At 42.1% G+C, this 20,573-nt stretch overlaps 1 protein-coding gene across 2 annotated transcripts in view; it reads left to right on the plus strand.

The window, feature by feature from the left end:
• Nucleotides 1–13,176: 13,176 nt before the first annotated feature.
• LOC134431476 (ceramide transfer protein-like) overlaps nt 13,177–20,573 on the plus strand; it is a 242,302-nt gene continuing 234,905 nt past the window's right edge. The window contains exons 1-2 of one of the 2 annotated variants that reach the window (XM_063179489.1): nt 13,177–13,287; nt 15,867–16,001. In XM_063179489.1, coding sequence (XP_063035559.1) covers nt 13,192–13,287; nt 15,867–16,001 — 231 coding nt within the window. In that variant the 5' untranslated portion in view covers nt 13,177–13,191. The remainder of the gene's footprint in view (nt 13,288–15,866; nt 16,002–20,573) is intronic. The other variant, XM_063179488.1, reaches the window with a different exon arrangement.

Consider the following 20,573-nt stretch of genomic DNA (forward strand, 5'->3'; position numbering starts at 1 on the left):
CTTGTGATTTCTGATACTAACAACTATTATCCAGGCAAGTTATGAGATTCTAATGAACATGTCTTTCCTAGATTACTTTAGAAGCTTATCAGAGGAGTCTGATAGCATTGCGAAACTAAAATATCCTGTTTTTTCTTGTCAAGATCATTCTACTAAGTACTTTCTTCATGAGTAACAGAGATGAAAAATGAATATATATAGTTGTGTTTCTGTGAGCCTGAAATATTTTAATTTACCACTGTTTTTAACAAATATGATATAAAACAAAAAATATCTGCACAATATGATCCAAATCTGTGCATCAATATATTTCTTTTCACCACAGGTATTGTGTCAAAGTGTATCTCCCCTGTGTACAGGCGGAGGTTTCTAGTATTTTTTAAATTTTAGTGGTTTTTCTTTTATATCTATCTTATATAGTACCAGGTACTTCATAAGTACAAAAAATTAAACAATGTTAATTTTAGAAAATGTGACCTGAAGGAGTTCTTGTAATATCCTGACAATTTTGCTTTGCTTCATGGAAAACAAATGGCAAGAAAAGTGGGGTTGCTAGCAAACAGTGCTGCAGAGTGCTGAGCTAATGCAAATCCCTCATTTATGTAAAATAAAGGGTGAAATGAGATTTAGTGTGTGAACTCAAAAGTCACACATAAAAGAAAACAGGTTTCAGAATTGATGTGAGCGAGATAGTGGCATTACTCAAACAATGCATGCAGGGAAGTTGATTTTCTAAGAGAAAAGCAATAACAAAAATATTCTTATTGAATAAAATTTTTGTGTTAATTTCAGTATTTTTCCACTCAATTATGACAATAAAAATAAAAAGAAAACATATGCAGTGGACCTCTTAAAATGTCTATGTCTTGCATACACTTAGTAGAGCATTTTCTTAATCTCATTTCTTCACTTTCTGTTTCATTATTTGGGGTACCACTTTGTGTGAATTCTCAAGGGAAGGGACCACTTGTTTACTTTCTGTGTACAGTGGCCAGAAAAACGTAGAAGACTCAGGCAAATTGTGCAACTGGGCAGCACTGTTAACTGTTACATTGTACATCATGAGTAATCATAGCCATGCAAAAGCTTTGAAACAGAAACCTTTTAATTTCAGAGACAACATTTTTGAGATATTCTTCCCATGTTATTTGAATTGAGGTCACTAGGATTTCCTCTGGGATGTTGCACGCATGTTGCTGAAAAAACCAGAATATAGCTTTTCAGCTCTTTTTACATTCTGTAATTTGTCTATTTGTGTGACTGCTGAGAGTTTTTTGTAAGACAATGGACATATGCAATATATGCACAATCCAGCCTTCATAGAAACTGAGTAAGGTCACAATGCCCTTGAAGGACACGAAAGAAGAACATGCTCAGAAGCAGACGGTTCAGGATGTAAAGGCAGACAAAAAAACCTCAGCGAGATGCATGAAGAAGAAAGACTAACTTACATTAACTGGAAGATTAAAATGCATGTGCAGAAGGTATTAGCTTGAGGCGTGAACAGTAGAACACAGTATAAATATAGCTTGCTTTTTGCAATAAATCGGCTTCACTTGATCATATTGATCATGGTGTGATGTCCCGTTTCTGATCCTTTGCATTTTGGTGCCCAAAGAGGGACCCAAAGACGGCTATTTCACTGCTATGCAGAGGTTCAGCGACAGCCTTTCGGAGGTGGAGAAGCTGGTCAAAAGTATCCTCGCTTGCCCCAGCGAGAAATAGAGGTTAGAGCTCTGAGTGAAGATGAATTTATCTCTCCCTGATCAGGTGAGCGGCCCACAGGAGGAGACAGGGGTGGACTATGAAAGAGATGGGGTCCGTAAACTCCTCCAACATAATCCTTTCTAAGAGAGGGCAGAAATATGATGCTTCCACTCTGAAGAGACTTATTTACTGGGCATGGGAACGAAACCTCATTCCAGGGGCACAGGTCGCTTTTGAGGTATCAACATGGGAAGCCGTGGGTGGCATGTTGTGGGACTGTATTGCCTCAGGAGGACGTGAGGTTAAAGAGGCATCTAAATATGCTACCCTGTGGAAAAACATTGTAGAGGTATTACAGGCAATGAAGGCGGAAAAAAAAAATGCCACTGCAGCAGCTTGCGCTGCTTTTGCCCTGAGCCCCGATCCTGAACCACAGGCATTTCCTGCTAGCAAATTATTTTCAACTACATTACTCCCGTTCCTGATCCTCCGCATGTGACTGCCATGTTTAACTCACTGATTATATCTGAATCACTGTTTTCTTTTATACTGGCAAATTCAGATGGATATGTCAAAGTCATACATCCCTGTAGTCTTGTAATCACTGTAGAAATGAACCAAAATGCATTACACTTGCTACTGTAGTAAAATAATTAGATTAATGAGATTTCTTCTTACCTTTTGAACCCCAAAAATCCATCTCTGTCACAGTAGATTAATTTTCTCTTTGCAAGTGGCCCATTCCTAATTTTACATTCTTCAGAGATTATGAATAACACCAGACTGTAAATTTCCAATGAAACACTTTAATGGGATGCTCTCTGGGATTTTGTTTTCAAGTCTACGTTGAGACTTGAAAAGACATCTTCATCCAAATATGTACTAGTCTCTGGTTCTGCATATACTTGTCCTCTGTCTTTAGATTCAAAGCAGATTTACATGGTGCAAAATATCTCCACATAAATAAAACTCAGAACATGGCAACCACTGTAGTCCGGGAGGCTTGAATCTTGTTGACACAGTGGAAAAATCATTTGAGTTCTCTGTGACCAGATACAACTGAAGGAAGCTTTCTCAGCTATAATAAAACAATACTATGCACAAGTTTGTCCTTTGGCAAATTATCCTTGCAATGATTTACTACTTTAGTATGTGGAATTTACTATTCCAAGTAGAGCAGTAAAATGAGCTACGATAAAATATGTTCATTTCTGACCATGTGACTGTCTTGTTTTCATAGACAAAGGTCTGCCAAGGAAGGTGGGAACCTTCCTGGAATGGAAAGATGTCCCCTCCTATTACAGCGTCCTGAGTGGGTCGCTGCTGGTGAGAGAGAGACGGTGAATCTTGTTTCTTGATCAGAAGGCTGGATTTATTGATATAGCATATATAATACATTATGACTATACTAAATAGAATAAAGAGAAAAGTTGCAGTTGCTTGCTAGAGCCAAGAATAGAAAAGAAAGAATCTATAACAAAGTTGTGTCCAAGGACTCGGTCCCTAGCTTGCACCCGTGATTGGCCTCCAATTATAAACATGGGAACATGAGCCAATCAAGGTGCCCCTGTTGCATTCCACAGCATCTGATAATAATTGTTTACATTCTCTTCTGAGGCCTCTGCCTTCCAGAAGACGCAGAAATCTGAAAGAAAGGATTTCTGTGAAAAAATGTCTGCGACACCCTCCCGCCAAATTATTTTAACTTTGAAAATTGCAGGGCTTCCAAGCAAAAATGTAGGCAAAGGAATAACAGTTTTTTACTATAAAAACAGAACAAACAACAACAAAACAATAACAGAAGTTTCTCATCCTCAAGCACTGTTTCCCCTTTGATGTAGTTATGACCACGGCCAGCAGGGGGCACTGTCGGCTCTAGCGAGGAAGAAGGCTGCAATGACCTACTTGCAGCCAGCTGGTGGCGCTAGTGAGGCAGAGAGAGTGCAGTAGTTTCCTCGCGGCCGGCAGGGGGCGCTCCAATGCGAGCTTGGGACCTCCCCAGGGATGATGGCAACTTGAACAAGAGTGAAGAGGTGGGGGGCAAGGAGGGATTCCCAGAGCACTCACGCGAACTGTGCTGGTCTCCCAGCGCTGGCAGCCACTGAAGTCGCAGGCAACGGGCCAGCCAGGACCCTCTCTATCTCTCTCTCAAGCAACAGGCTTACAAACAGGCAGCAAGGAGAGCTCCACAGCAGTGCCCAGCCGCTGCACAGAAGTCCAGGGCCAAAACTGCACAACTGACCGTTTCCATTCCCAGCAGGGAGAAGACTGCTCATCCCCAGCTAAGAACTGCCAAACCATTACAGTGGTATGCCAGAGCGATTGGCTACTCCTTTTATTTCTTTATCGCTGTCTATTAACCTAGAAAGCTGCCTCCTCCCCCCTTTCCAGTGTCTCCCCGGCAACAATGGCAAGAAATTCCATGAGAAACCTAACCCATAACAGTGACTAATTAAAAAATAATTAATTTTATTCATAGATTCATAGTGTTATAGATGAGTAATGTAATAGTTGGCTCTCACAATTAAGAGACAGATATATAGTAATGTGATTGTAATATGCCCTCCCCATAGACCTCTTTTCCCTCCCCCTTGTAATAGCCTTAGTAGTCAGGACATTTGGAGAAGGCCAGCTTACCAGGAGGTGCAGCATAATAACACCTGACCTCCAATCAAGATATAAGAAAGTAATCTCCACCAATGGACAGCAGAGAAGGAGTTAACTGACAAAACTTTGGGAGAGGCTAAAGATACAAAAGGCTGAGCATCCATTTTGCAGATGAGTATGTGGCTGGTAGTCATGGAGACTCCCAGCGCTGAAAACTTTTTCCTTATTCAGTCCTTTTTTGCATTTTTTGTTAAGGTTTAATAAACCTTTGAAATTTTAAAAGGGAGCAGTTGTTTCTCACAATAGAATCCCAGACAAAGACTACTTGAGGCTTGAAGGGACCTCTGGAGATTGTTGAGTCCAACATCCCTGTTCAAAGCAGGCAACTAGTGTAGATTGCTGAGGATTGTGTCCAGTGTTGAATACCTCCAAGGACAGAGATTCCGCAACTTCTCTGGGCAACTTGATCCAGTGGCTGACCATTCTCACAACAAAGACATTTCATCCTGTCCCTAAGTGGAGTTGGTTCAGATTCAGATAAATAAGTTCAGATGCAGATAAAGGTGGGAGAAAGGCAGTTTTTCAATGGTCAGTGCGTTCTTTTGAGGAAACAGCCTTGATAAATTTCCTTCATCACTCCAGATAATGCTGTAATTCCAATGTATTTTAGTCTCCAGTATAAGACCTTTCATTAAGTCCTTTCCACCCACTCACTAATCTGCAAGCCTTATGAGAAGCAGCTGAGATAATTTGGTTTGTTCAGTCTAGAGAACAGGAGACTGAGGGGAGACCTCATTGCAGTCTTCAACAGCCTCATGAGGGGAAGTGGAAGGGCAGGTTCCAATCTCTTCACTCCTATGACCAGTGACAGGACTGAAAGAAACAGCATGAAGCTGAGTCAGGGGAGGTTTAGGTTAGCTATGACGAAAAGGTTTTTCACCCAGAGGGTGCTTGGGCACTGAAACAGGCTCCCTGGGGAAGTGAAAACAAAACCCTCACCCAACAATGTGCAATTTAATCACAGAATCACAGAATGGGTTAGGTTGGAAGGGACCACAGTGGGTCATCTGGTCCAAACTCCCTGCTCAATCATGGTCATCCTAGACCACACGGCACACGACTGCATCCAGACAGTTCTTGAATATCTCCAGTGAGAGACTCCACACCCTCTCTGGGCAGCCTGTTCCAGTGCTCAGTCACCCATACTGTAAAGAAGTTCTTCCTCATATTTAGGTGGAACTTCCTGTGCATCAGTTTCTGCCTCTTGCCTCTTGTCCTATTGCTCAGAACCACCAAGAAGCCTATTTAATGTGAGGTTTCCAGGTCTTCTTCTGATAGCAGATGGCTATTACTGCAGAGAAGATGCTGGCCTTGGTGAGGAAGGAAAATGAATCACCACTGCTATTTCTGTGCTGCCCTCATTTGTGTTTCAAGGATGTTGAAGGAATATGTCCAAGACCACTCTAATCCTGCAGCTCTCAGAGCAAAATCAGACATACTCACTTGTGAAAAATGCGTATTTTATGTTGCCTTCTAGATCAAGGCAGGCGACCTGGTTCTGAGGTACAGCTCGACAGCCCTCTCTCTAGGGCCGTTCGGGCCAATGACATACGCAGACACCAATGTGGTGGACGGTCAAAAGGCGTTTATTACTTCTTCTTCTGGGGTCTTATAGTCTTAGGGGTCTCTACGTCAAAAGGGGTTTGTCTTCCTTATCTATGGTTAGTAGGGAATGGAAAAGTACTGAGTAAGGCGTGGAAAGTTACTGGCTTCAGTGGGGCAACATTCCTATTGTTAGTGGGGCCACATTCCTATGTTAATTTCTTATCTATGAGTAACTGAGGGTCTTATCTATGGGGAACCGAGGGTCCTGGCTTTCCGTGACATCGCGAGATCTTCCGCAGCGCCTCTTCCCTATCTACCACAATTTTATGATTAGCATTTTGCAAATATTAAAATTAATATTATATGTGTTATGTTAGAAAGTTATGCTGTAATAATTTTCTTAAGTAGTGTGTTAAATATAGTTTTAGGTTATAACATAATGTTAAAATAGAAACTATGCTATGTAAGATACTTTTTTTAAAGAAAGGACAAGCACCAAGATGGCAGCCACAGGACACCTAAATCTTTCAGAGAAAAAGAATTTATTGCTCTCTTATCAGAAGAAACTAACTTCTTTCTGCCGCTCAGCCCTGAAGACATCGTTAGGATTAAGAGGAAGAAGTTGAGACTGACCAGACAGAATCCTTTGTTTGAATGGAATTTATGCATCATGTATGAGGTGTATGAATATGCAACAGGCTATTGTTTTTAAGGGTTAATCCTCTGTTAACGGTTGTCCTTTTTCTGGCTTGTTTTTCCCAGAAAAAAGTACTCGGACTGTCCGTAACTCTTTGTTCTTATTGTGTCATATTGTCCTAAATCCTAATTGTCCAAATTTTTATTACTCTCATTATATTACTATTTTTATAACCATTTTATTACTATTAAAGTTTTAAAATTCTAAAAACAAGTGATTGGCATTTTTCACACTACTAGAAAAATCCAAACAACTGTACACTGGCACAGTGACTGGAGAAAAGATATCTAATTTAGAGAACACATTATTAAATTATTTACAGCTAAAAGGAAGCAGGAGGGGAAATCTACAAGGAGTCAGAAGAGATCCTTTTTTGTTCTCAGCCCTTTTTTAGATATTTTCTCTGAGTTAAGCAAGACGTTTTCTCTCTTTGTGTCTTTTTCTAGTTCACCTCTCTTTTCTTTGGCCTCTGTAGACTAAGTTTGCCAATCTCTAGGCTGTGTCTCATTACAGAGTATGAAATCTATCCCATCACCGGCTGCAGTCTCTAGATACTGGTGTTATAAAAGATCCATCTATTTTCACAGTTTTGCTTTAGAATCATCATCTTTTGTCCAATTGTTCAGTACTACTCTGTCCCCCTTTTTTTTTTTTTTTGACTGCTAGAACAGCTTCTCTATTGCATTGAAAATGAACCAGAATGGGTTAAAAATTATTTAATAAGATACATATAATCCCAGGGATGAGATGTATAGGGGACACATTACTATGAGATTTAAAAGAGCTCAGTCTGTTTGCCTTATTAAAAAGAAGCTTGGGAGGTGACAAGCTTGCAGAGTTTAAATACCTCAAGGGGAATAGAGATGTTGGAGAAATCAATGCTCATCTTTACTGCAGCCAGCCTTGAAACAAGCAGCAATGGCTGGGAGGTAAATTCAGTTACAGTTGAAGCCCATTCATATTTGAAAGGAGTGTTAAAAAAAGAGGACCGCAGCATGATATTGGCTTTCGCATTTATATATATTAGTTTTTGCATTGATCATAAGTATTCAGATATAATATCATGTATACCTTTATTTAGCTGTTTGTCAGTATAACAAAATCTATAAGTTTAACTATGTATTGCATAGTTTATAGAAATAGTAGTGGGGTGAATATACTATATTATAGGCCTTAGCTGAACACTAGATGTTAAAATACCTCTATGTAACCAAACAAATGGTGTAAAGTGATCATGTTGTTCCCCTTTCTGTTGACTGAATCCTCCAAGTGATAAGAAAACCATGACACAAACCAGAGGACAATTAGAGAATACAATGTTAAATTTAAGGAGGACATACTAAATCATTATCAGAGGATGTGAAACAGCAGGATGGAGACACAACAAGAAATAAAATATATTGACTTGACACACAGGATGTCATGCAGATAAGCCAAAGTCTGAAGAAACCAAACAAAGGAGTTCCCAAAACATCAGAAATTTCGCAAGAATGTTTGACTAATGTATGAAACATGTGAATATGCATGTACCTCAGCGATGTAATGGTATAAAGATAACACTTTTTGTATGTACCACCTTGTTCTTTGGCCATTGGCCAGGAGCACCCTAGAGCTGGAAATATTGTACTTCTTTTATCCTATTGAAGCAATACACGGAATAAATAGACTCCACAACCAGATATAGTTATGAAGTGGGTATGTATGTCAGCGCCTGGTACAAGCAAGATAGCTCTCATGAAAACTTGTGCCCTGAGCCTAGGGCTGTCCCACATCTTTATTCACAAAGGTATTCCATATGCAATACATTGCATAACTTTGCCATGCATATTCAACCCCTGGCCCTGCCTGTTCTCGCCTTGTATAGTAATCAGATCCACGCCCTTCTGGGCATGCATTGTTTGCTGTGGTGGTTGCATGGGAAGGGGAGGGGGGGGGTGTCTCTGGTGGTCTCTGAGGCTGAAGATTGTGGTCTTCCTCATGACTGAACTTTTGAACTTTTCTCCTTTGCGCATGCGCTTTTGGTCCCTTGGTGCTTATCTGAGTAGTCTGTCGGCCTTGATTAGCTTGGAGACAGAGGAGTTCCTTTATCTGGGCTTTTTGTATCTCTTGGTCTTCTCTGGTATTGTTCTTTATGCAAGAAGCTTCAGAAATTTGCATTTTCCTATCCCTTTGTACCATGGCAGAGGTTTCTTAAGTAAAAAGGTTAAAATTCAACACATAGTTCTACAGGCTAAACTTTAAATGCTCAAATCATATTGCTAATTCAAGTGAAATCCAAAAATGTCTATTTCACTATTATTATTAAACTTTTCAAAATTCTAAGGAGTGAACTCCATTTTAAACACTAACTTGCATCCCCAACTCAGTCATCAAATCCCCTCCTAGCAAATCACAATCACAACCAGGAACAGAAACTCATGCCTTTCAAACTCATCTCACGCATTCACCAGTAGTGGTTGAATAAAGCACACAGGCTCATCTTTCCCACTTACTCCCTGAATTATCAAAAGAATCCCCTTTCATAAGGGCTCCAGTGTGGTGAGTCCCCGGTACATTAGGAGATCTAATGTTCTCCTTTTGGTTTTTTTTACAAATGGCACATTGATTCCTTCCCAATCGCTGTCCTGGTGGCCGCCCCCTTCCCTTTTGTCCTGGGGCTCTCTGTACTTTTTTCAGTTGGAGGTTGTAAAAACTGCTATTATCCTTGTCTGTACCTTTACCTTTTCCTCATCCTTTCTTTCGTATACCTGATGTGCCTTTCTAACCAACTCCTGCAAGGGCTCACTGCCACCTCTCCAGCCCCTGCTCCCGCTGCGTGTGAGCTCTCACCCTTCCACAACCGCCAAACTCTGCAAAATCATTCACCTCCCTGGTGATCCAAACAAAATCCCTTCTTATATAGGGTCAGGCTTTGGTGGCACATGGTATCTTAAATCAAAGCCAGTCCCTGTATCTTACACTATACACCAAAGTAGGTCCTTGTCCTGCCGGAGTGTCCAGATCCACCCCCCCACCCCCCCCACCCCGTCCAGGTCCCCGGGCCGGGCACTCCCAGCACCACAAACTGTAAAGCACCAGATGCTGGCACAGCTCAGCGGGAGGGCACAGTCAGCAGCGTCACAGGGACTGGCAATTGATGGGATGTCCCGGAACCTCATGGCGGCTGGGGGCCACTGCAGCCCCTGCCCTGCAGGGGTGGTGGCACTGGGCACTGCCCGGTGTTGAGCCCACGGCTGCCCCTCAGCCCTGCACCTCCCCACCAGTCCCCAGCCTGTGCCACCGGTCCTGCTCTCTTGCACCTGGCCTCGGCACTCCTCACCTTAGAGAAATCCCCTCAAGTCCTGAGTAGTTGGTGGACAAACCCAAATCCTCCACCCTGGCTTCATAATAACCCAGAGAGGGGTGGGGGTGTAGGAGCAATACCTCCCTGTTTTCCCTATCCTAGAAGCTGGGAGTACATAAGACTTGAAGCCAGCCCTGTATTAGACTGGAGACTTTGAAGATAAGGCAGAGAACATACCAGTTCTCTGTTTCTCTTTCCTTATCATACAGTTTCCCATTGCTATTTGCCTTAACCATATTCCTCCACATTCTCCTTCAACCAATCCTTTTCCAAGATTCCTTCCTGACTGCCCTTATTGCCCCTTCTGGGCATCCATGTCCTTAACTGCCTCTGGGAGAATGTGCAAACCATCTCAACATTCTCCCAAAGGACCCTTTGAAGGTATTTTGGGATCCTCATTCCTATAGTTGAGACCCTTTCTCAACTTTACTGCCCCTCCAGGCATCCTGCCATGTTTTACTCCCTGGTGAGATTTCCAGTAGTCCTTTCCTGTGAACTATTCATGAAGTCCCCTGGTCTGCCTCTCATCTGTCTGCTGGACTGTCTCAGGTACCCAATCAATCGCCCAGTGCTGGCCAGTGTCGAAGGGAGCTGGTCACCGAAACTGGGTGAGGCGCACCTCCAGCTCCTCTTGCCATGTGCTGGCCCTAGATGTTGGAAGGATCCCAGATGAGCTCCCATCTTGTGTGGAAAATCACACTATGAAAAAGCAGTATCCATAAAGGAGACAGAAGAGCCCTGAAACTTTATTCAGATAAAGAGAGAGAGTCCACTGGGGCACATGTCTGCAGGGTTTTCTCTCTTGAGGTTTTGGAGGACACAGCCTCCATTATCCTAAACTCCTGGCAGCATGTTGCCCTCTTCCTTTCCCCATTGGCTGAGGTACTAGGAAGCCTACCCAAACCACCTACCACATATTCCCCCTTGAACCTGTCATTTTACCCCAAACTTCAGAAGTTCAGGCTTGTGCAGACCCACTTGGCTGTTTCAGAAACCAAGCTGTCGGGGCTCTGTAACAAACCTGCTGCTTGTAGTAGAGACATTAAGACCTGTTTCAAAGATGTTAACACCCATACCCTCATCCATCAAATTTTTTGTAAAGACATTAGCACACATCTTCCCTATCCTTACCATAACTGTTTTTGGGTCCCAAAGTGATGGAACTTTGTCACCACCTGCTGTTATCCATAGTTTTTGAAATTCTCTCTAAATTTCCTCTTCCCTTATAATTACTCTCATTGTTTCATCTGAAGACTGTGTGATCCTGTACAGTCTTCAAGCTTATATACTGGGGATTAGTCCTGACAGTCTGGTAATACCTAGGCCACCATCTCTTGTGCTGAAATAAAGGATGGCATCAGATATACTTGAAGGCAAATGCAACCAGTTCATGATGGCAGATCTAAATGCCAAATCAAGACTCAAGGTCCATGGCTTTCACACCAGCCTGGTCTGCCAAATAGATCAATCTGGGGATAGTATATCCTTTCAAGATGTCTACCTTCTGAAATGGTTTTAAAAGAGCCTTTTCAATCTGATGTAGCCAATCTTCCAGTTTTCCCAGTAAGTCTGGTTTTGACATTCCTACCCATGGATCAATGCAAAATCACAGGTATTTCTCAGTTAGCAGGATCAGTCATATTGAGGGGCAGGCCATTAATTGTCCCTGGTGGACAGTCACTGATAGTATATGAGTCCTTGATAGGCTTGATATAGAAGTCATAGCACTTCTCCCCTTGCATCCTGAGGCCTGTAAGATCACAAAAAGCATTTAAGATTTCAATATTTCTCTTCATTCTCTCCCATGATCCACTTAACAAAACAAGGTCATCTGGAAAGGTCATAAATGTTAAATTTTTCTCACAACATTGGTAACCATATCCCTCCTCTTCAAGCTTCCACAGCAGAGGGTCCACAGCTAGGTTAAAGAGAATCTGAGACATTGAATCACCAATTCCCACTCCAAATCCTGATGGGATCTGACTGCTCATCCCTCAGGTCGATATATGTCTTGATGCTACCATACATGCTTGCAATCAGAGCAATAATATGATGGTCCACACCCTTCTGCCATGTCTGGGATGATACCAGAGAGCAACCAAAGATGGAACAGTTCCATTAACTGGAACTGGATCTATTTTAATAAGATCCCTCAAACTAAGATTTCTTTCACTGTGACCACAGCTTGGAATGCCATTTGGCCAACTGATCAAAAAACACCAAGGCCCTTGAATGTTTCAGGTAATTTCCATCTCAACCTAAACACCATGTGCACCTTGTCAAGAGGGATACTGCATCTCAGGGATTCCACCTCATCCAGGATATTGTTGGTGCAGCCAGATGATAGGGAGGAAGCAACCTATAACAGTCTCTGGGCAGAAGTCAACTCAATTACCATGAAGGCATTCCAGCAGGACCACAAGGAGGTGTGACATCTGCAGCTCTGCCCAGCTAGTAACTATGGTCGTGTCTTAAGTTATAATTCCTCCGGCCAGAAAGGTTTGCCACACACCTCCCAAATCCTGATGGCTTGAAATAGTGGACGGCAATACTATTTCTCTCAATCTAGAAAGTGAGCAGAGCCAGAGAAATGCTTTACCTTAGTAAAGAAAGGGTCCTTCTCCCTCACCCCCCCCTTCCAAAAAAAAAGGCAAGCAAACATCGCCCTAAGCAGTACCACTGCTCTCGTCCGGCGGCAGAGAAAACAGAGCTCCCCACCTCATCGAGTTACGAAGGCGAAACCCACCGCTAACTTCACAGAAACGACGAAGTCAAGATGGCGATCACCCGGCGACGGGAGAGAACCGCTGTAGCGGACTGCGTCTCCAAGAGCCGATTGTAGCCAGACTTACTGCTGAAAGAAAGAAGACTACAACTCCCGGCAGCCGCCGCGCGGCCCGGCTAGGGGACCTGGGAGGGAAGGCGAGGAGCGGAGGTAATAAATAGTGGCACGGAGCACTCGTCTTGTGTAAGATGGTGGTGGCTGCTACGTTCTAAGTGGAATGCGTGGCAGGCAGACACGTACTTGTCTCCTCGCCGCCTCTGTGTTGTGGTTTTAGCCGCGGGTAGGGGCTGTGAAGCAATAGTGACAGGGAAATCCAGGCTTGCGTGCCTCGGTGCCGGCCGGTTGCTGGTGGTACTACTCAAGAAGAGCTAGCTGCTCCCGTCCCTTCAGCAGGAGGAAGCTGAGGCTGCTGTGGGCGGGGACCGCTTGGTTCTTCCCTGTTCGGCTATGTCGGACAATCAGAGTTGGAATTCCTCTGGTTCCGAAGACGACCCCGAGACAGAGCTCGGGCTGCCCGTTGAGCTCTGTGGGGTACTCAGCAAGGTAAGCTGCGTTTCCTCCTCCCCGCAGCCTGTGCCTGACGGCCTCGCTTCCCTTTTCCGCGTCGCACTACAGTCCCCCTCCTACAGCTTAGCCCTAACCCTAATTCTGAAGCTGGCTGTCAGCCCCGGCTGCCTGTTTCCTCCCCACCCCGCTATTCCGGAGGATCAGGCTAAGGCTCCTGCGTCCCCCGGCGCCCGTGGAGGGGCCTGGTTGGGGCGTGGGAGGCGCTGTCATGGCCGATGCAGCCGCCACCTGATGGCGCGGAGCCTGCTAGGCAGACGCTCTGGCGTCCGGCACAAACCCCCCGCGCCCCCTCCCTCAGCCGAAGGCACCACCACATCCCCCCTGGACCAGGGGAGGAGGAGGCTCGCATCTGCTTAGTACCTGTCTGTCCTTCCCTCACCCCTCGCAACCTTCGAGAGGCGGCATGAGGGAGCAGTTTCTTGAGGAAGAGTCGCGGGTGAGGCTTCAGCCGCTCGCGGCTGGGGGAGGGGTTGGTGGCTGGCTGTCTCTGCTGCCCCCATATCGAGCCTGCTGGCTGGCTGGCGTGAGCTTCCGGAAAGAGGCCCGCGAGGGGGCAGCCAGGTACGCGCGAGGAGGTGTCTTCCCCGCTCCTTAGGCTTCTGGCCGAAGCTGACATCAATCCTGGGTGTGGTCTGGAGCCGCGACATCACACATCCCTGCCGGGGAGCTTCCTAAAGGCAGGCGCTGCTCGTGGTCACTTCCCAGAAGCAGGCCCCAGCACGAATGGCACAATCTTTGGTCCAACTATCAAAACAGGGCCATAAATTACCCCTTCAGCGGGAGGTACAGGAGGTGGGGAGGAGTGGAAGAAAAATTACATTGAAGTTTATCTCCCCCTTTTAAAAATAAGCATCACTTTTTGCTCTTATATCACTGAAAGTTAAATGACTTGCAAATATGTGTTGGATGATACTGGGAAACTTAAGGAGTGTTTTAACACTGAATATTGAATTACTAAGTTTGAAAGCAGATTTTTTTTTAAAAACAGAAAATACTTAGAGAATAAAGTTAAAATATCTTTAGAATTAAAGCACTATGTTTTGAATTTCTTTCCTATGCAATAAGGCCAGACACAGACCTGTGTAGAAGGCACATATAGAGTACTGAAATTATAAGTAGGCCCTGGATGCTGAGAGGAGCTGTGATGGGGCTAGTACTCTTTTGTGAGGGACTCTGTGAACTCCTTCAGTCTTGAAAATATTTCTAAGCCTAGAGATGGGAGGAACAGCTCAGGGGAAAGAAGGCCCTTGGTTCTCATCTGTAAAATCTTGAAATCTAATAAGTTCTAGTGCTGTATTTTACTGGTGTAGCAGGTGAAGCCATGGCTTCTCCTGACATTCTGTAGCTTATATACATGCAAATGTTTCTGGATGATTGTGCTGAGTGTAGCTGATGCTGCCTTTTCTGTGAGAACATGGAATGGAATATGAATAGCCGAGTATGGTGAAACCTGTTGCAGTGAATATGCTTGAGGGACATTTACCTTTTACTAGTTGATGCCTCAGCGATACTTGAGACAAGCCAAATAAAATCAAATGGTAGCATACCAAGCTTTCTACTAAAGAAATAATTACTTTTTAAATCAATAAAAGTAGGCTACAGTTCTCTGTGTATGCACTACTGTTTCAGTTCTGCCCTTTGGTAAAGAGCAAAGCTTTGGACGAAATGGAATAATTTGGTAAGAGAATCTTATTACAAGTTGTGAGACTGGAAGGATTGCTGGCTCTAAACATTTTGGGTGCATGTGTGGGGAAAGGGGCAGGTTGGGCCTTGCCTTTTGTGAGGCAATGCACTGCCCTGTACACCCCACTCCCCCGGGCATGTATTCCAGCCCTGCAGTAGCATCCAATCACTGGCATGCTGGAAGCAATGCCCCACACTCTACCCCTGGAGCCCCAGTCTAGCCCTAGAGGGCCAGATGATCAGAAGGACCCAGGAAAGCCAAAGGGTATTTAACCCAGAACATGAGGTGAGCACATCTTGACCCTACCTCCTCTTGGAATTTCTATCAGCTGAACACTGCTGGAACTAGGATTGGCAGTTATATTTGTTCTTTTCTATATCTCTTCTGTTTTATTTTAATTCCTTCTCCTCCGAGTTTTGAGTAACTTAAAATCAGACTGGTTTGGAGTTCGCTAAGTTGAATGGGCTAAGTTTATGCTTTGTGGAATGTTTTAAACTTTTGCCAAAGTTCTCTGATTTTCTGAAGTTGCCAGTAAAGTTTCTCTTGTTATTTTGACCTCTTGAGAATATCTTGTCAGTATTTCTCCCTTGCATCTAACTCAGAGTACATGAAAAACTGTAAGCCCTTTTAACAGTCTGTTTGAACAAGTTTTCTGGGGCCTCACAGAAGTGTATCCTACTGGTCTCTAAAAGTTTCAGAACTCCAGTGTGTTGGGTTTTTTTCCTATTGTATATCCTGCATGCAATTTTATGGTGAATATAAAGAAGGAACTTCGATGTGGAAGTGTCTTTCCTGAAGCCTGAGAAATACCAGCCAAAGTTTTTTTAATTGTTGTTTTTTTATTAGCTGATCTTTGAATTTTTTTTTACAGTGGACCAATTACATTCATGGGTGGCAGGATCGATGGGTAGTTCTGAAAAGCAACACACTCAGTTACTACAAGTCTGAAGATGAAACGGAGTATGGCTGTAGAGGTTCTATCTGTTTGAGCAAGGCTGTGATTACAGTAAGTGCTATTTCAGTACTGACATATTTTTGGGTGTTACATATTTGTAGGCTAATGTCTGGTGATAGTAAACATGGGTATGGCAAATAAATTCTTGTAGGTTGTTTAATATTAAGGTTAGTTATATTAGTGCAACACTGTGGAGCTGGGGAAAGAGGATACTAATAAGAAAACAAGCTGATTTTATCTGAGGTTGCAATATGAAGCTTTTCATATCTGTTATCTTGGAGGTTTCTGTGGGTAGGGATAGAGTTTGCTTCTGGAGGAGGTGGAGTTTTCCCAAGAGTCAGCCTAAGACCCTGGACCAACTTTGCAAAGGCGTCAGCATCCATCACAGTCTTTATACTTTGCATTAGAAAGAGAGAGTAGTATTTTTTTGACTGTACTTTCTGAACATAACTCTGTACAAAAATTATAAAAGAAAATGTTGTGCTATGTATTTCCTTCTCTAAAGGGGGAGTGCTGTTTCTGCCTAATGTTAAAAGATCCGGCATTATGCTAGTAAGAATAAAGAGCCTACATATAAGTGAAATCTTATAAAGATGAACTTGCCTTAGAAGATAAAGAAAAAAAATATTTTTGTAGCTTTCAGAGTTATATATATTAATTATGACTAATGCTTGCCAAAAAGCATGCTTTTCTGTGTTACTGTTAAATAGCCAGGTATTTGACTGGGGGAGGGGGAGAAAGCTGGACTTGTGTAGCACATAACTTCCTAGAGCAGTAGTGTTAAATCTTAGTATTTATGTTCTTATTCCACCAAATGCTTTGCTTTCAAACTGAATTGAGGATGACAAATAAGAAGTTCCCTTTACTAATATTCAGCTTAAAAATAGGTGTGGGTTTTTTTTTAAAACACAGTTGGATTTGGAAAAAAAAGACTGGACTGATGGCATCAACTTTATGTATTTTGGGAAAAAGAATGTGAAGAAAATACAGATTTTTACATTTAGATGTCTGACAGGTATTGTAGTAATCTGAAAATTAAAATCGATTGCCTGATTTCATTCAAAGCTCTTTTTAAAGCTGCTTAAACTTTTAAACTTGCTCAAAATTTTATTTTTTTCAAAAATTTATGGTGCACAGCAGCAGCATCTAGAAGTGCTCATTTAAGTGTACTTCTGGTAGTCTGTAGAGGTACTAGTCTCTGATCAGGACTTTCAAAAAGGTGTTTTATTCACTAGTAAGAGGCATAACATGTCAACCAGGCAGAGACAGGAAGGTGGCGGCAGGGAGGTAGGCCAAGAGATGTCTGGAAATGTGCTGTAGAGTACATCTCAGCAGCTTGAATTCTAGTTCTGGTGGTGGAGAATATAGTAATGCTGATATTGTTTTGGGAATGTTTTGGTATATTGTGCTTTGGGAAGGAAAGTTGGTGAGCTCCTTTTCTTATGACTAGGAAGTGTGTAACACAAACTTCTTGCAGATAGTGTTTTTCCTCTCTTTTATCTGGCACTTGTTGCATCTGGTAACTTGGTGCTGAATTGTTGACTCACCCCCTTTCCCCCCAGTTCTGGAGCTTCTTGAGTATATTGAGAAAAGATAAAAAGTATTTCTCAAAATTATTCTGATATTTTAGTTGTTTTATTTTCATTCAGAATCATGTTTGGTGACTGGTATTTGATAGTTTAATTGCTTGTAGTATGAAATGGCACATTTAAAACCTGGTAAACTGCTGGTAATTATTTCTAGTTGCAGTTAGTAATTGCTATGTAAGTATTAAAGGTTCAGGAATGCTATTAGGTCATGTGTCTCTAGGATACAGAAATTTACTTTCTCAGAATGAATGCTTCTGGTTTGATAGTTTGGTAGCAAATTAATTTTTTTTTAAAACCTGTTTTCTATAATAGAAAATTAATTATGATAATTGTTTATTCTTCCTGTAGTAGATAGGTAATCTTTATTTTCATGTCCTTGTAATGTCTTAATATAAGCTTACTAACATGTATCTAAATGCATAGGAGAATACCAGTAGATGCTAAAATGTGTAGATACTAATGAAAAGCTATTTTTGTTATCAGTGGAACTTATTTGTTACTGTATGTTTTGTGATGACTTTGGTAGAGAAGTTTGGTTTCTTAGTGACTTAATGTTCAGTAGCACTGATCTGATGTAATTGAGATCCTCATCTTGAATATTTGTCAATAGTCTCACTATACTGTAAGTATAGTTTTCCTTAATCTCACTAATCCAGTCAGGCATAGTAACTACCTGTCTCCTAACCTTCTGTATTGCAGGAAATTTTCCTGAAGTTCAAAGCAGGCTATGAGTGGTATAAAATGGTGTTGATTACCGTAATGTTTCCTTGTAGGAGAGGGAGGGGACTGGATTCTCATGAAGCCTTCTTTAAGGTGCTCAGATTAGGTATACCCATTTGTCTGATGGGAGATGTAAGGATTTTCTGTGTGTAATTAATGCTACTAGTAGTATAGAATGTCTATGTTTCATTGATGTACAAGGATACATTTGGAAAACTGGTCTCATTGTGTAGTCTTACTGTACTTTCAGCAGTGAAGATAAGCCTTATGATAAATCATAAAATTAGGAGACGTGAATGCTGCATTTGGAAATCCTCAGATTCCTGTGACAATAGTCTTTAATTGAATGGAAAATGTGGGGTCTGGTTGGACTATATTAACCACTGTGACTGAGAAGCTGATTTCTCTGTAATAGAGGACTAAAGGATTGTAACACGCCAGAACATCTAAATGTAAGGGGGTAAACTGAGGTTCCTTTACTTTGGGTCGGTGCACAGAAGAAATACCAACCAGATAGTCTCAAGAGGTCAAAATTACACAAAAGTTTACAGGTCAAATATAAAAATCAAGGAAGTTTGGCAAAGGATTTAATACAACATCCAATTCAACATAAAACACTTATCATAGCATTAACTTAGCTGATTTAACTTAGCAACCTTTAAACTGTTTATTGTTACGTTACCATGAAAAGAGAATTAGAAGGAGAAGAAAGAGAGAAAGACAAAAAAGATATAGAAAAACACACATCTAGCTACCAACTCCTGGGTTCGAGTGTGTATTCCAGGAGGAGGCAGGGTCAGGCACATGGTCACATCATGGTCAGCCTTTTAAATCCCAGGGCCTCTATGGACCCTCCTCTCAGGTGGGACTTATGGTCATTCAGCCATTCAGGAGCTGGGTTAGGGCAGTGCAGCACTGCCCCGGTGTACCCTGATTGACAGACACTGTGGGACTGGGATGCTGGTTCTATGCCTGGGGAGTGGAGCATTTCACTGCCGTGCCAAAGCAGGGTCTGACCTGTCCCTTCCATCACACACACATACATCCCAAAATGTCTCGAGACATCAATTTTTTCCAGTCTCTGACAAGGATGAATATTCTATTCTTACTGGATTACATTAAACAATGAACTCTCAAGAACTAGCCATGTGAATTAACTTATAAAACAAGGCACTGAAAGTCCATATATTATGCTATGTTGTGTTTTACATTATCTGGCTAAAAGCCTCAAAGGTGTTTAATTAGTTTATAACAGAGAGGAGGCTTGAACTCAAGTTGAAAGTTCTGCTGTGATCAAGGGATGAGAAGGAATTATGGGTATTATTAAAAAGTTGATGTATGCACAGATTCAAGTTTTGTTCTATTAGTCTAGCTTGGACACACTAAATTAGTGCTGCAGTTGGGTGAAAGGTTTTATTAAGAAAGCTAAGCTGTAAATCCATGCCCTGAGCAGAAGTACCATAGCAATAAATTTGTAATACTTGCTAGTTGCATGTGGAAGTATTGCTCCCAATTGTCTGAGGTTGGAAAACTATGTTTTAGTATGAGAACACTTCATTAAATAATTGATTTCCTCTAACTTGATGAAGTACTTTCTCAGCCTTAATTGCTGCTAAAAAGATGACTTGAGTAAATGAAGATATAGAATACAAGTCCTAACTAGATAGGGGTGTATTTAGAACACAAGGCAATTATACTTTTAGGCTTTGGTGTGAGCTTTAAATAATTAATTAGTTACATCCAGATTGGTTGAAAATCTTGGTTAAATGGGAGAGAAATCTGAATGGTGATGGTAGACAGTGCATCCAAAAAAACGTTGCAGAGGCACATGTGGTCAAGAATGCTTATTCATACATGAAAGGCCTGAGGTTTTTTGTATTCTGGCGTGGAAAATGCCAAAGAGCAATAGAAGAGTGAGGGGAGAGAAAGATTTGATGCCTAGGAGATGAGATGGAGCTGCTGTTGGTGAGACAGGCAGAAATTGTTTGCAACATGGGATTCTCCTGGACAATAATTTGTAGCATTCACATACTCAGTACAAATATGTATATGAATATTACAGTCTGAGTTATCTGAACCAGCAGTGGCTGGGTTGATGTTCAGAGTGAAAATGTCAGAATATTGTCCTGTATTGATCAAAATACTGTATGAAGTACTAATATCCTTGGCAAGCAAAACGCAAATATTTGGCTGGGTGAAAAACTGGAAGATTTCTTAGTATGTATTGAAGAAATTAGGTCAAAAGTGGAAAAGTACACATTCAGATCAGTTTAAATGAGACTGGTAATCATTATGGAATTCTTTGTCATAATAT

The sequence above is a fragment of the Melospiza melodia genome, chromosome W (genome assembly GCF_035770615.1).
Source record: "Melospiza melodia melodia isolate bMelMel2 chromosome W, bMelMel2.pri, whole genome shotgun sequence".
Taxonomy (NCBI): Eukaryota; Metazoa; Chordata; class Aves; order Passeriformes; family Passerellidae; genus Melospiza; species Melospiza melodia.